Here is a 15,947-nt window from a genome sequence, read left to right on the forward strand (position 1 = left end):
ATTAGTAATGGCGGCAAACTGCGATTTTTTAGCGGGACTGCGACATGGCGGTGGACAGATCGGACCCCTAACTGACATTTTTGGGGGGACCGGTGACATTACTACAGTAATCAGTGCTAAATAATATGCACTGTTACTGTATAAATGACATTGGCAGGGAAGGGGTTAACACTGGAGGGTGATCAAAGGGGTTAAAGCGGAGTTCCGGCCTCAAAATCGATCAAATCGATTTTGGGCCATCCGCTTTCTAAGGGGAACCTGAAAAAGAAATGGATACTGGCGATTTTTTTTTTTTTTGGGTCACTTACCTTATTATAGAAGAAAATATACTCACCCTCCTTCCACTTCCTCCCTCTGCGCCCGCGCCGTCACTTCCAGGTTGCGATGATTCCTGGGAGCTGAACGTCATCGCTCCCAGGAATCAAGGCGCCTGCACCGGCCCTGCTTGTCAGTTCCGGTGCAGGCGAGGCATTCACTGCTAAACAGCTTCTGGGCATGCCCAGAAGCTGCGCAGGGATGCCGCGTCTGCACCGGAAGTGGCGAGCGGGGCCGTTGCAGTGCATTGTGGAACTCTGACGTCACGAAGAGGACACGAAGAGGGACACTGCGGCTTCAGCTGCCCACACCCGAGATGGCAGCGATGGAGAAGAAATTTTCTAGGTAAGTATTTCTTCTTACAGGTAAGTGCGACCCGGGACAGTTCAGAGGCTATCCATTGTGGAATGTACTAGCCCTGACTGTCCCGGGGGTATTTTCAGCTCAAATTGACCCCCGAGACTGAAACTCTGCTTTAATGTATGCCTAAATATTCTTACTAACTGTGGGGGGGTCCTGTGACAGGCACAGAGAGATCGGGGTTGTAGCTTAGCTGAAACTCCTGATCTCTCTCTGCCTGTCTGACAGAAGATCCGCCTGCTTTGTTTACATAAGTATAGATGTAATTCTTCAGCTTACTTACCTCCCCAGATACAGCTCAGTTAAACTCTTCAGCTGGCATACCGAATGTGGAAAGGTGTCGAGCTGGTTATCGTTCAGATAGAGAACTTCTAGAGAATCTCTAAGGAATAGAGGGAACTCCACAGAGCTGCCTGCAATGCATAAACATAGTCAATAAAAGCAAAAGGTTTCTCAGGACATCTACATTGGGCCAAGCACAGTGTATACCTAAATCAGTGCCAGTTCTTGTTCTGTACTTGGTAGAGAAAAAGGGTACCCGTCTTGTTTTACTTCCGTCCTCATTTCTACAAAAAAAAAAAAAAAACGTACACAATAATGAGAATCACCTTTATAATCACTTTGTCATTTTTCAGATGTTCTATATAGTCATTCTTTAACCAGAACATATTATAGATTAGCAAAACTGAATTTGGTTTTAGGCTACGTTCACCGCAATTCTGCCCGCGATCCGGAATCATTGCAAATGCCCGTGATTTGCAATGGCACCCCAAACGCTGTGCGATGTTGCCGCGATTTCCGCCTGCCGAATCGCGGTAACATCGCGCAAACAGAATCGCGGGAAGCATGACGCACAAAAGAAGCTCCTGTACCTTTTTGGGCGTCATGCGTCCCGCGATTCTGTTTTGGCGATGTTACCGCGATTCGGCAGGCGGAAATCGTGGCAACATCGCACAGCGTTTGGGGTGCCATTGCAAATCACGGGCATCGCACAGGCGTCCCGCGATTTGCAATGATTCTGGATCGCAGGCAGAATTGCGGTGATCCTGCCCGTGATCCGCTACGCCCACATGTGAACGTAGCCTAAGGTGTATATGCCTCAAAGTATGCGTTACCTGCAATGGCTGATCAGGAGATTATTAAAAAGAAAAATTTAACCACTTCTGGACCGGAAGGATTTGCCCCCTTAAATAACCAGGCCATTTTTTTGCGAATCAGCACTGCGTTACTGTAAAGGGCAATTGCGCGGTCGTGCAACGCTGTACCTAATTAAAATTGATGTTCTTTTTCCTCCCACAAACAGAGCTTTCTTTTGGTGGTATTTGATCACCTCTGCGATTTTTTTTTTTGTGCTATAAACGAAAAAAAACAGCGACAATTCCGAAAAAAACAAAACAATATTTTTCACATTCTGCTATAGAACATTCCCAAAAAAAAAAAAAAAAAAAAATATTTAAAAATCTAAATTTTTTAACATTTTAGGTCAATTTGTTTTCTGCTAAATATTTCTGGTAAAAAAATCCCAATAAGCGTATTTTGATTGGTTTGCGCAAAAGTTATCACGTCTACTAACTACGGGAAAGATTTATAATTTTTTTTTTTTGCTAGTAATGGTGGCGATCTGCGATTTTTGCTGGACTGCAACATTGCGGCGGACAGATCGGACCCCTAACTGACATTTTTGACACTTTTGGGGGCACCAGTGACATTACTACAGTAATCAGTGCTAAAAATATGCCCTGTTACTGTAATAATGACACTGGGTGGGGGTGGGAGTGGCCCGCTGATGGCACACGCTTGCCCCCTAGCCTCAGTACAGGTATGGCGATTTGCCTGTAAGCTGCTGCCTGCCGCCGTATAACTGCGGCGGGTGGTCGGGAACAGGTTAAGTTTGTATAAAAGATTATGAATCTTGGGGAATCTCTCATTAAGGCAGCCGGGGTAATAAAACCTGGTGGCTGAGACACAGTTTTACCAGCAGCATCGCCTGTCAAACTCACCCACCGATATCAATGTGGTTGCACCACAACTGTGAGCCTTTTTCACACTGGAAAAAACCCGCCACTTTTGTAGGCATTTCACATTTTTTTCTGCATTTAACCTTCCTAGCGGTATTCCCGAGTGTGGCTCGGGGTTACATTTCACTGTCAAAAGCGGTAACCTCGAGCCACACTTGGGGTACCGCCAGAAGCATCGCTGGATCCTGGTAGAGGGGTTACTTACTTTGTCACTGGGATCCAGCAATGTATGCGGGCGGTGTGCTGCTGCGGTTCTTCCTCCCGATGCTCTCCGTGCCCCGGCTTCCGTCTCCTGCGACGTGACGTTCGCAGGGGGGTGGAACCGGCGGCAAATTCAAAAGTAAAACACACCAAACACACTGATACATAGCAAAATAAAAAAAATTCACATTAGATTGCCCCCAAGTGCCCTTTCCTGCAGTTTTACTGTACTTTTTTATGTGTATATATATATATATATATATATATATATATATATATATATATATATATATACACATATATATAATATGTATATGTATATATATAAAAAATATGTATACGTATATATATCGGGTGGGACCTGAAGGAGGCTCCGCCTCCGAAACGCGTTGTCCATAGCAACCAGCAGAAGGTATCGCATCCCCTTGGATCCCTCCACTCCATAGCCCCACACTGTGCATAGCCTCGGCCTCCTCGGCTTAGGCCAGCCTATCCAGCGGTGTATGACGGCGGGCGGGTGCGCAGGCGCACTAGCATGTTGTGATCCGGCCAGGGGGGGCCAGAAGCAGGAAGTGGCTGAGAGCGGGCTAGAGCGGCGTCTGCCGCAATAGACGAGTCCGGAGGTTATCCCGGAGGGACAGGAGGAGCTGGAAGCTACCGTATACATGCTGATGTGCTTGTCCTGCTAGGACTAAAATGTGAGTGCAACTTCATTGTATTGTATTGTCCTTCATTAAAATGTTATCATCCAAGGTCTGCGTGCGCTTCACTTTTTTACAGTTTGGTATCTGCTATTTGTCCGCCACCCAGTGGAGCACAAGAGGAGCTTCAGCGACCTGGATACACTTCATTCCAACATATAAACTGTCACAAGTAGGGATTGGACTCAGGATCAGCGCCAATGACTGGTGAAGTATACTCTCATATACATGTTGGAGCCTGACATGTATACGGCTTCTTGTTGTTTGCGGGATTTACTAAAACTGGTGCACACAGAATCTGGTGCAGCTCTGCATGTTAACCAATCCGCTTCTAACTTCAGCTTGTTCAATGAAAACCTGGAAGCTGATTGGTTTCTAAGCAGAGCTGCACCGGATTCCTTGTGCATCGGTTTTAGGAAATCTCCCACTCTGCATTTTGCGTGCAGTTCCAGTAACAGAGCATTGATGCTATTTTCTGAGAGTCACGGTGCTCTATGTACAGCAGTAGAAGCTCACCTCCCCAACTGGTTCTTAGACAGATCCAAACTCTTGAGAAGCTTGCAAGTCCAGGTGTCAGCGGGTGGCAAGGAGGCCAGCTGGTTCCCACAAAGCTTCAAATACTGTAAAGCCTGGGAAGAATATGAAGACTGTTAGTGGGGTTCATTAATGACTTTCTGCAAGATAACACCTTAGCCGGTGGGTAACATAATTCAATTTTTAACAAGCTGTGGGAAAAAAAAAAAGCCATGAATTCCTTTATATAAAAACACCAACCTAAAGAACATTTTCAGATAAACTCTGATCATGATCGCCATCATGTGGCAATATGTAAGAATTACAAAGCAAGAGCTATGTACAGCAAGCAGCATATTGCGGGATCATCAGTTCTACAACAGATGCAGAAAGACAGGCAGCCTTGAAAGGCTTAGGCCATTCCAAATATCCTATGATTTACAAAACAGAACGTCTAACTATTTGCCAAAGAAAAGGTAGACTCTCTTTGAGCACAACGTTTATATTTAGCTGTATACCCCAATATATAAGGCTTTGGACATCACTGTAATTATTCATATCTGTATATGTAAAATATAAAGAACTTTAACCAGTTAGATTTACAGTACCGTGCAAAGTTTTAGGCAGGCGTGAAAAAAAAAAAAAAAAGCGCTACAAATTAACCACTTCTGGACCGGAAGGATTTGTCCCATTAATGACCAGGCCATTTTTTGCTATTCAGCACTGCGTCATTTTAACAAACAATTGCGCGGTCGTGCGACGCTGTACCCAAATAAAATTGATGTCTTTTTTCCCCCACAAACAGGGCTTTCTTTTGGTGATATTTGATCACCTGTGCGATTTTTAGATTATGCGCTATAAACAAAAAAAGAGCGACAATTTTGAAAAAAAGCTGTATTTTTCACTTTCTGCTATATAACATTCCCAATGAAAAAAATTTCAAAATCTAATTTTTTCATCATTTTTGGCCAATTTATATTTTGCCACATATTTTTGGTAAAAAAAAAAAAAAAATCCCAATAAGTGTATTTTGATTGGTTTGCGCAAAAGTTATCGTGTCACAAATTAGGGGAAATATTTATGTCATTTTTATTTATTTATTACTAGTAATGGCAGCGATCTGCGATTTTTAGCAGATTGGACCCCTGACTGACATTCTTGACACTTTTGGGGGGGACCAGTGACATTACTACAGTAATCAGTGCTAAAAATATGCACTGTTATTGTAATAATGACAATGGCAGGGACACATGGGGCGATTAAAGGGTTAAATGTGTACCTAGGGAGTGATTCTAACTGTATGGGGGCCAGACTTGGTGGATGGAAACAGGGCTCCTGTGTTCCGAAAAATAACAGGAACACAGGAGCCCTGTTTCAATCAGTGACAGATGAGCGGTGTGCCGTGTTTACTAACTACGGGAAAGATTTATGCTATTTTTATTGTTTTTTTTTTTTTTTTTTATCTAGTAATGGTGGCGATCTGCAATTTTCTTGCGGGACTGCGACATTGCGGCGGACAGATCGGACCCCTGCCATTTTTGACACTTTTGGGGGGACCAGTGACATTACTACAGTAATCAGTGCTAAAAATATGCATGGTTACTGTACTAATGACACTGGCAGGGAAGGGGTTAACACAGTAAGTGATCAAGGGGTTAAATGTGTACCTAGGGGCGTGTTTCTAACTGTATAGGAGCAGGGTTTGTGAAATTATCACAGAGACCTGTGATCCTATATAGAAGGATCACAGGCGCTCTGTGATCATTCCAGAGAGAAGAACGGTCAGCTGTGATTACAACAGCTGACCGTTCTTCTCTCTCAGCGGGGAGCGATCGCGGGTGTCAGGCGGCAAATCGGAGCCACCTGACCAGTGCATCGGAGTCCCCGCTAACGAGTAGGGGCAGGAGCGCGCCGCCGGCGGCACGGCTCGCCCCCCAAACTGCCGTGGGCGTATAACTGCGGTGGACGGTCGGGAAGCGGTTAAAGGAATTCGGCAGGTAGGTTGTTTCAAACATCTTGGAGAACTAAAGCCAGATCTTCTGTGGATGTCGGCTGCCTCATCTTCATGTTATCCCAGACAGACTCCATGATGGTGAGATCAGAGCTCTGTGGGGGAAAAACCATCACTTCCAGGACTCCTTGTTCTTCTTTACACTGAAGATAGTTCTTAATGACATTGGCTGTATGTTTGGGGTCCTTGTCCTGTTGTAGAATACATTTAGGGCCAATTACACGTCTCCCTGATGGCATGGCATGATTGATAAGTATCTGCCTGTATTTCTCAGCATTGGGGACACCATTGATCCTGACCAAATCTCCAACTCCATTTACAGAAATGCAGTCCCAAACTTGCAAGGAACCTCCACCATGCTTCACAGTTGCCCGCGGACACTTATTATTGTACCGCTCTCCACCAACAAATTGCCTCTTGCTACAGTCAAATATTTCACATTTTGATTCATCAGTGCAAAGCACCTGCTGCCATTTATGTGCACCCTAGTTGGAGTCAAAATATGAAATATTTGGCTGTAGCAGAAGGCAGTTTGTTGGTGAAGACCTGGAGAGCCGTACAATAATGAGTGTCTGCAACTGTGAAGCATGGTGGAGGTTCCTTGCAAGTTTGGGGCTGCATTTCTGATAATAGAATTGGAGATTAGGTCAGGATCAATGGTGAGAAATACAGGCAGATACTTATCCATATTGGCATACCATCAGGGAGGCGTGTGACTGGCCCCAAAATAATTCTACAGCAGGGCAACCCTCCTAAACATACAGCCAATGTCATTAAGAACTATCTTCAGTGTAAAGAAGAACAAGGAGTGCTGGAAGTGATGGTTTGACCCCCCACAGAGCCCTGATCTCACCATCATGGGGTCTGTCTGGGATGATGTGAAGAGACCGAAGGATCTGAGGCAGCCAACATCCAAAGACGATCTGTGATTAGATCGGTCACGGCTCCCCTGCGCTGCCATCTTCACCCGGCCTTCCTTCCGGGTTTGCGGGCTCCGGCTGTATGAATGGGCGGGGATGCAATGGCTTCGGCTCTGGCGCGGCGCTCTGAAGGTCCAGCATTGTATTCCGTCCCTTCAGAGCACATGCACGGTGACGTCACCGGCTGCATGTTGTGTAAATATCCCCTATAAACAGTTCAAGTTTAAGGCCCCTTTCACACCTGTCTGTTCGGCCGATGGACTCTGTTCTGCTCAGCGGGGGATCGATCCGCCGAGCCACGTTGAGCAGGTGGATGACAGCTCCGTCTCCGCTCTGGAGCTCTCGGAGCTGTCAGATCCCCGCTGTCCTCTATGGGGAATCGGATGAGAACGGACCGCCTGTTCGTTCTCATCCGATCCCATCCGCCAGACAGATGGAAAATATTGTTTCCATCCGTCTGGATTTAAACGGACAGGATCGGATCGGATGGCAGCAGAGATGTCTCCGCTGACATCCGCTGCCCCATAGAGATGCATGGGGCATCTGATCGGGTCCGCCCGAAAAACTGACAGGCGGATCTGATCGGACCGTATGTGTGAAAGGGGCCTAAGAGATATTCATTGTAACTACCAGTAATCCTTATTATAGGTTTACCTGGAGGTACAATTTCAAAAGTGGAGTTGAACCACTTTACGACCGCCCACATTGACACTACTGCGGCAATGTGGCACGATCCCGTCCAGCGACGTAGACCTACGTCGCTGGACTCCTCCCCCTGTAGGCGGAGGCGCGCTCCCGCTGTTTTCAGTCACAGCGGGAGTCGGGCCAGGGGAGGAGCGGCGGCGATCGCTGCTGCTCTTCCCCGATCGTCGGGGAATCGAGTTTGGAGATCCGCCTGCTTGTGTAAACAGAGCGGGCGGATCTCCTAAGTGACAGGCAGGGTCAGATAGCATGGTTCAGCATAGCTGAACATGCGATCTGTCCCTGTGTCACTCAGTCACCTCCCCCCACACATGTCAGTAAGCACCAGGTATACATTAACCCCTCCCTCTCCAATAAAATTAACCCGTTCCCTGCCAGTGTCATTTTTACAGTAACAGTGCATATATATATATAGCACTGATTACTGCAGTAATGTCACTGGTACCCCCAAAAGTGTCAAAAATGTCAGTCAAGGGTCCGATCTGTCCGCCGCAATGTCGCAGTCCCGCAAAAATAAAAAAATCGCAGATCGCCGCCATTACTTGTTAAAAAAAAAAAAAACACCAAAAATGACAAAAATCTTTCCCTTAGTTAGTAAACGCAATAACTTTTGCGCAAACCAATCAAAATACACTTATTGTGATTTTTTTTTTTACCAAACATAGGTAGCAGAAAACAAATTGGCCAAAAATTTTAAATAAATTTAGATTTTTACATTTTTTGGGGGGGAATTTCATATAAAAAAATTTTAAAAATATCGTTATTTTTTCAAAATAAACGCTCTTTTTTTGTTTATATCGCAAAAAGTAACAAAATCGCACAGGTGATCAAATACCACCAAAAGAAAGCTCTGTTTGTGGGAAAAAAAGGACGTAAATTTCGTTTGGGTATGGTGCCGTACGACTGCGCAATTGGCAGTTTAAGTCGCACAGCGCCGAATCGCAAAAAGTGGCCTGGACGTAAGACAGCAAAATCATCCGGCGGTAAATGGGTTAATTCCACTTAAAACACTTCTTTTTCTGAAGGCAATTCAAATTTACAGCATTTTTCATATCCGCCTAAAAGTTTTGCACAGTAGTATACATGTTCATAACGCATACTGGCAGCTTCATATGTCAAAATAAAAAACATATTAGTCAACATTTGTGTGTTGTGGTCTTCCTGCAGTTAGATGTAATGCAACGCGTTCCTCAAATCTTATCTCATTTAGCAGAATGACTTTCTACTTTTGTTAGTCTGTAGAAAAGCAAAGCTCCGTTGATTAAAGGGCAGCCACCACAAAACAAGATTTATATTTATTCCCTTGGCAAATCTAATTTGTTTAGTATTTAACTTTTTGTTTTTTAACCAGTCTCTGCATTTTCATCTGTGATTTCAATATTTATTCTAAACTCGATTTAACAGTTTCAAAAAAACAGTTACATTCCCAGCATGCCATGATAGTTGACTGTCACATTGCTTGTGCTTTCAACCAAACTGTCAAACCATCAAATAGCCGGTGTCATAAATGATCACATGTGCAGCATCAGTGCAGCCGCAGATCAAACAGAGGCCAGCTTCCTTGGTTGAAAAAGATAGGAGGGTTTAGTTCCACTTTAAAGTGATTGTAAAGTCTAATTTTTTTTCTATTAAAATGACAAACGTGTTCTACTTACCTGCTCTGTGTAAAATATATATATATAAAATAATCCCATCCCCTCTGTAATATAACACTAAATGCTCCTGTGCCTGTCTTATAGAGAAAATATGGCGATATGTACCTATATCAGAGCGGCTCCTAGCGATCACATGGCCGCTCTGCTCTCTCTCTCCCCTCTTCCCCGGCTGACGTCAACAGCAGTGCTTGGCCCCGCCCTCTGGAGATGTCAGGTGGACAGGGAAGAGAGCCGAGGGGTCAGTTGATCGCTGGGAAACGCTCTGATATAGGAACAGATTGGCATATTTTTTCATTAAGACAGGTACAGGACCACTTAGTGTTACATTACAGAGCGGAATCGATAATTTTATAGTATTGGCTTAACAACCACTTTAAGATAAAAAAACCTCCTGACTTTACAACCACTTTAGTTACAGTCTAATAGATACCAAGGAGCTTTCTCCACATAGTTTACAGACATACTACACCACCCATGCAGCTTTGAAAACAAATGTAGAAAATTAGGAATGCATTACCCTGCATGCATTTGTAATTTTGCTTTACTGTAGAGCTGTTACATCTTATATTTATCTCCAAAACGGAAAGGAACACGGATTCACTAAGAAATTTCTGATCTGCGCTGTCAGAGAATAGTTCTTATATACTTGTACCAAAACTGGTCACTTCCATGGTTGCTCAACCTGTGGCCCTCCAGCTGTTGCAGAAGTCCCATTAAGCATTGCAAGGCTGACAGTTACAAGCATGACTCCCAAAGGCAGAGGCATGATGGGATTTGTAGTTTGGCAACAGCTAGAGGGCCACAGGTTGAACACCCATGCAAGTTTACTCCATTCTTGACCTCAATTAAGATGCAAGGATCCATTCACGGCGATTTCGTTACGCCCCAATACACCAAGTCAGGTGATATCGCTAGGGAATGTTACCTCCAACTGGAAGAGGTCCCTGGGAACATCCTTTAGGGCGTTATCTGAAAAATCTACTTCCAGCAGATGATTCCTCCAGAAGAGAGCCAGGTTATCCGGAAGAATTTCAATGCAGTTTCTAGCAGCTTTACAGTGTTTCTGGAAGAAAAAGGCAGCATAAAAAAATAGAGACAGAAAACATTCCAAAAAATAAGAATATTAGGATTTAAAATATTTTACATGACCCATCTACACCCATTAACTGAATAAACCTCTTGTTTTTCTTTTGGAATTGTTAAGAAAAGGATTGAAATGTAAATTTTCATATACATCGCCCAAGGGAACTAAGAAAAAAAAAAAAGAAAAGCTGTATGTAAATTAGATAAATGGCTCTACGAAATCTAAGCTACAGGCCATCAGTTATGGATGCTGTTGGCCACTGGGATGTACAGAAATGATTTTCAAAACTCAATATAACCAAATTCTGGCCTAGGTTGCTAGGATGTTAGGTACATTTAGTTCTTTTTGGCAGTACTGGATTTCAAAGGGTGAAGGTTTTATTGCTCCTTCCTGTCTTCTAGAAAGTTCTGAAACATAGGAGATGAGCAAAGTAAAGCAAAGCAAAGGCAGCATGAATATTTTAAGGGGGGATGGGTGCGCTGATAGTGTGTTGAAGCTGCTCCCGGTATTCAGTGCTTTTGAATATAGATAAATGCATATGTGGTGTGGGGTGCGCTAAACAACAAATAAATAATAAATATATAACATATATCTATGTGTGAACCAAATCAACAAAAGTAAATATATATAACATATATCAATCTGTGAAGCCAATTAAAAATGCAATTCAAGGGGGGCGTGGCCTGGCGCAGCATGTGAGAGGACGTGTGTGAGAGGAGCTCCGCCGGACCGATATCCTTTACCGCTAATCCTGCAGCCCTCCGGGCACGATAATCCTCCCTTCACCTCCCGCACACCCGCGGCACTGACCTCCGTATGTCTCCGCCGAAGAAAGGCTCTGAAGCTGCGGCAAAACTGGCTGCATTCCGGAGGCTGGAGAAGGGGGCCCCGATCCAAGATGGCGCCGGCCCGTCGCTTGTGGTGGAGGAGCCTGAGAGCCCTGCTACATCCAAGGTATTGGAAGCGATTGCCACTTGCCAGACCATGCTGACAACTAAAATCGAGGAGGTGAAGGTAGATATATCATTGATGCGTCAGGATATGCAGAAGCTAAGGGACAGAGTTGGTGAGGCTGAACACAGAATTAGCGAGGTGGAAGACTCCCTCCCCCCATTGCAAAGCTCCTCAGACAGGCTGCAGCAACAAGTACACCTTATCCTTCAAAAACAAGATGACATGGAGAATAGGCTGCGCCACTGTAACCTGCGGTTCATTGGCCTCCCGGAGGGCTCTGAAGGTGCAGACCCCTCATCTTATTTGGAACAATTGCTCACTCAGACATATGGCAGAGAATCCTTCTCACCCACTTTTGTTGTGGAACGTGCACATCGCCTCTCAGGGCGTCCCCCCCCTCAGGGTGCACCCCCCCGCACATTCATCGCTAAATTCCTGAACTATCGGGACAGAGATGCCATATTACGCCTGGCCAGAGTTAAGGGGAACATTCCATTTGGAAATCACAAAATAGCGATTTTCCCCGACTTCTCTGCTGAGGTCCAGAGGCGCCGCAAGAGCTTTTTGGAGGTCAAACGCAGGCTGCGTATCAAGAATATCAAATACTCTATGTTGTACCCGGCCCGTCTTGGAGTGGAGGGTGAGGACCGAGCCCACTTCTTTGAGGATCCGGAAGCCGCCATCTCCTGGTTGGAAGGACTGGAAGCTAGAGCCTGACCACCTTGCCCTGGCGACTTCATGATACTTTCTCCCTGATTGCCTATGCCTTACGCTGCTGCAGAGGTGGAGGGGGTTTTGTAGATCCTGCGAAACTCAAGACTTTGCATCCCCCTTCCCCCCCCCTCCTCCCTCATTTCCCTGCACTACTGCTCCTGTGTTTGACCGGCGGAGCGCCCTAGCTCCACAGATGGAACTGATTTTTCTGTTCTCTTCCTATGGATTTCCACCTGCCCATAGGCTTTGCTACCCAGCGATACACCTGTTGGTTTTCGCCCCCTACACCCGCTCAGGCGTGTGTTTGTGCCCAACTTCCCTGTTGCCCCCTGCGACTTCTGTTGGACCTGGGCCCCCGGGCCCCCTTGCTTGTCCTAGTTGTATTTTGCTGTATTTTTGCTGACTATCCTGGGGGTCCCCGGCCTCCTGTTCTTGCTCTTTACCAGTCGCATGTGGGCCTGTTCTGGTTGAGGCACTTGTTTGGGAACATGCCCGCACAAGTTGGGGTTGGTGCAGGGCAGGGAGGGGGGATTGGGGTATTACCATTGTTTACAGTTTATAATTGGTACAATCTCTATACTGTTTCTGTTCTATGCACATTGACCTCAAGTAATAACTGCCTGCTCTTTTGCTGCCGATTATTAATGCTAGTGTATGACCGTGGACTTGTTAGTTCTGTAGCCTTATTACCTGAGATCCTGGGAGCCTCCGCTCCACGCTCCGTATTACCCCTGCCATGGCCGCATTGAAATTGTTGACGTGGAATGTCAGGGGTATGCGCGATAAGATTAAACGGACGGCTGTCTTTAATGTTTTACGCCGTGTCCGGGCTGACATTATAGTACTGGTGGAGACACATTTGGAGGGCCGCGTACAGCAGTCTCTCAAACGGCCCTGGGTTGGCTGGGTACAGCACTCTGCATATAGCTCGCACTCCAGGGGTGTGGCGCTTCTGGTGGCCAAATCGGTACATTTCCAGCTCCTAGGATCTCAGGTTGACCCAATGGGTAGATATGTCTTTCTCAAAACGTCAGTCTATGGGGAATTGATGCTGCTGATGGCTTTCTATGTGCCCCCCCCTTACTCTGCTGTAGTTATAATGGAGGGATTGGCGTTTATGGCACAATGCCCGGGGGCCCCGGTGATCTGGCTGGGCGACTTTAACAATGTGATGGACTCGGGTCTGGATAGATCCGGTGGCGCCTCCCAGGCGCCGCCGGGGTCGTCCCCGACCAGGTTCTCCCGATTGTTGGAGAGCTTTGGTTTGGCCGACTCTTGGCGCAGCAAGTACCCCGCTCAGCGTGCGTACTCCTGTTTCTCGGCTGCACACCATTCTATGTCACGCATTGATCTGATATTGTTGTCTCGAACCCTGCTCCCCAGGTTACTGGCGGCGGGCTTCGCCCCACGGACTCTGTCTGATCACTGCCCTTATTGGATACTGTTGTCCTTGCCCTGCAATAGACCTCCCCCGGCCTGGCGCCTGAATCCCGCATGGCTCCCCTTGGTGTCTGATGGGAACGACATTGAGGGGACCTGGACACAATTCTTTTCTGATAATGAGGGCACTGCCTCCCCGGCTGCAGTGTGGGAGGCATTTAAACTGTTCGCCAGATCCACTATGATTTCCAAAATCAAAGCTGTTAGAGCGCGGGCTGCCGAGGAGATCTCCAGGGCAACGACAAATCTAATTGAAGCTGAACAGGCCTTTATGGCGGACCCGACCCCGACACATGAATCCCAGTATAAATTGACCTCTAAAGTCCTTTCCCAACTTGAATACGAGAAGGCGAAATCTAAGATGTTTTTTCAGAAGCAGAATCTGTTTGCACATGGAGAGCGGGCGGGGAAACTCCTCGCATATTTAGTCCATTGTGAGGATAGGCCCCCGGTAGTTATTACTTTAAAGGATGACCTGGGTAATGAGATCACTGATCCTGCTGCGGTGACACAGTGTTTCCGATCATTTTTTAGTACACTTTACACCTCTAAGGCCCCCGCTGACTGCACTGACATGCATGACTTTCTGGACTCTATTGACTTTCCCACTTTGACACCCGACCAGTTGGCGACCCTCGAGGCACCCATTTCTGTGGAGGAGATTGCAGCAGCCATGTCCGAGTTCCCTAGATCTAAGGCCCCCGGCCTAGATGGCCTCCCGATTGAATTCTTCTCCCAATATTCGGAACTCCTTTCTCCTAAATTATTGGCTTTGTTTCAATCTCTGTTCAAGGATGCAGCCCTGCCCCCTTCTATGCGGGAGGCGCTAATTGTGCTCATCCCCAAGCCGGGCAAGGACTTACACGCCCCAGAGTCTTACCGTCCCATCTCTTTGCTCCCAGTAGACACTAAAATCCTTGCGAAAATTTTATCCCTCCGTCTTAACAAGGTGATCCTTTCACTCATACACTCGGACCAGGCCGGGTTCATGCCTGGGAGGAACACCTCATTTAACCTTCGCCGGTTATTCATGAATCTCCAGGCACAACACGACGGAATGGGCGGCAGGGTGGTGGTCTCCTTGGACACGGCTAAAGCATTCGACTCGGTAGAGTGGCCATTTCTATGGACCTGCCTGGACCGATACGGCTTTGGACCTAATTTTATTAAGTGGGTCAAACTTCTATATAGCGCCCCGGTAGCTAGGGTCCTGGCCAACGGCTGGCAGTCGACCGCCTTCCCTTTATCCCGTGGCACTCGACAGGGGTGCCCCCTCTCCCCCCTGCTGTATGCCCTGGCCGCGGAACCCCTGGCGATGGCCATTAGAGCACATCCCGGGATTCGTGGCCTACGTAAGGGACCGCTGGAGGAGAAAATCAGCATGTATGCTGATGACACTTTGTTATATTTGGAAGACTCTCGAGAATCCCTGCTCACAGCCCTTTCTTTAATTGAACGGTACGGACGATTCTCCGGTTTTCAGATAAACTGGGATAAGTCACAAATTCTCCCGCTTGACGAGCGCCCGCAGGCGATCGCCCCCGCAAACCCGGCCCTACAATGTGTATCCCGCATTAAATACTTAGGGATTCAGGTGACAGCTAGCTCAGCAGATTATGTCCCGGATAACGTTCAACCCTTGTTCCCTCTGCTTAAGGCCAAAATCCAAGTATGGTCCAAATTACCTCTGGGAGTGATGGGTAGAGTCAATTTAATTAAAATGATTCTCCTTCCCAAAATTCTCTATGTTGTATGGCACTCTCCTATATATCTGCCACTCAGGCTGTTTAAGCAGATGGAATCACTCCTCAAGACCTTTGTTTGGGGTGCTAACCGGCACAAGATCTCCTGGCGCAAACTCAAGAATCCTACAAATCTGGGGGGGCTGGCCCTGCCGGATTTTAATCTGTACTATCTGGCAGCTCAGTTGTCCCAGTTCTTTCACATAGATAAAATGGATAGAGAACGCTTCTTGACCCTGCTCTGCCCTGGGTGGGCTCATCCCCTCGGGGACCCCCTCCTAGTTATCCTTAGGGGCGTCAGGGGCTCGCCGGAGCCCCTGTGCCCCAGATCTCTTCTATATCACTATTGTCGGATCTGGGAGGTGGTAGCGTCCAGGCTTCGGTGCCCTCCATTCCACACATTCACCCCTCTGTGGCATAATAGTACATTGCGTGAGTTCCTCTCCATCCCTGACCTGTCGGTATGGAGTGGGAGGGGTATTCTTCTCCTTAGCCATATCTCCGCGACCACTGGTCTACGGTCTTACGAGACCCTGCGAGACCAGTTTGCGCTCCAGGGCCCCATGCACTACAGATACTTACAGCTCTCCCATGCCTATAGATCTCAATTCCCTGAC

At 46.7% G+C, this 15,947-nt stretch overlaps 1 protein-coding gene across 2 annotated transcripts in view; it reads right to left on the bottom strand.

The window, feature by feature from the left end:
- LRRK1 (leucine rich repeat kinase 1) overlaps window positions 1–15,947 on the bottom strand; it is a 439,003-nt gene that overhangs the window by 164,232 nt on the left and 258,824 nt on the right. For both annotated transcript variants that reach the window (XM_082253047.1, XM_082253048.1), the window contains 4 exons: window positions 10,322–10,459; window positions 4,112–4,224; window positions 1,165–1,241; window positions 959–1,088 (listed from right to left, as the gene is read on the bottom strand). In XM_082253047.1, coding sequence (XP_082109173.1) covers window positions 959–1,088; window positions 1,165–1,241; window positions 4,112–4,224; window positions 10,322–10,459 — 458 coding nt within the window. The remainder of the gene's footprint in view (window positions 1–958; window positions 1,089–1,164; window positions 1,242–4,111; window positions 4,225–10,321; window positions 10,460–15,947) is intronic.

Source organism: Pelophylax lessonae (genome assembly GCF_965119305.1).
Source record: "Pelophylax lessonae genome assembly, chromosome: 4".
Classification (NCBI taxonomy): domain Eukaryota; kingdom Metazoa; phylum Chordata; class Amphibia; order Anura; family Ranidae; genus Pelophylax; species Pelophylax lessonae.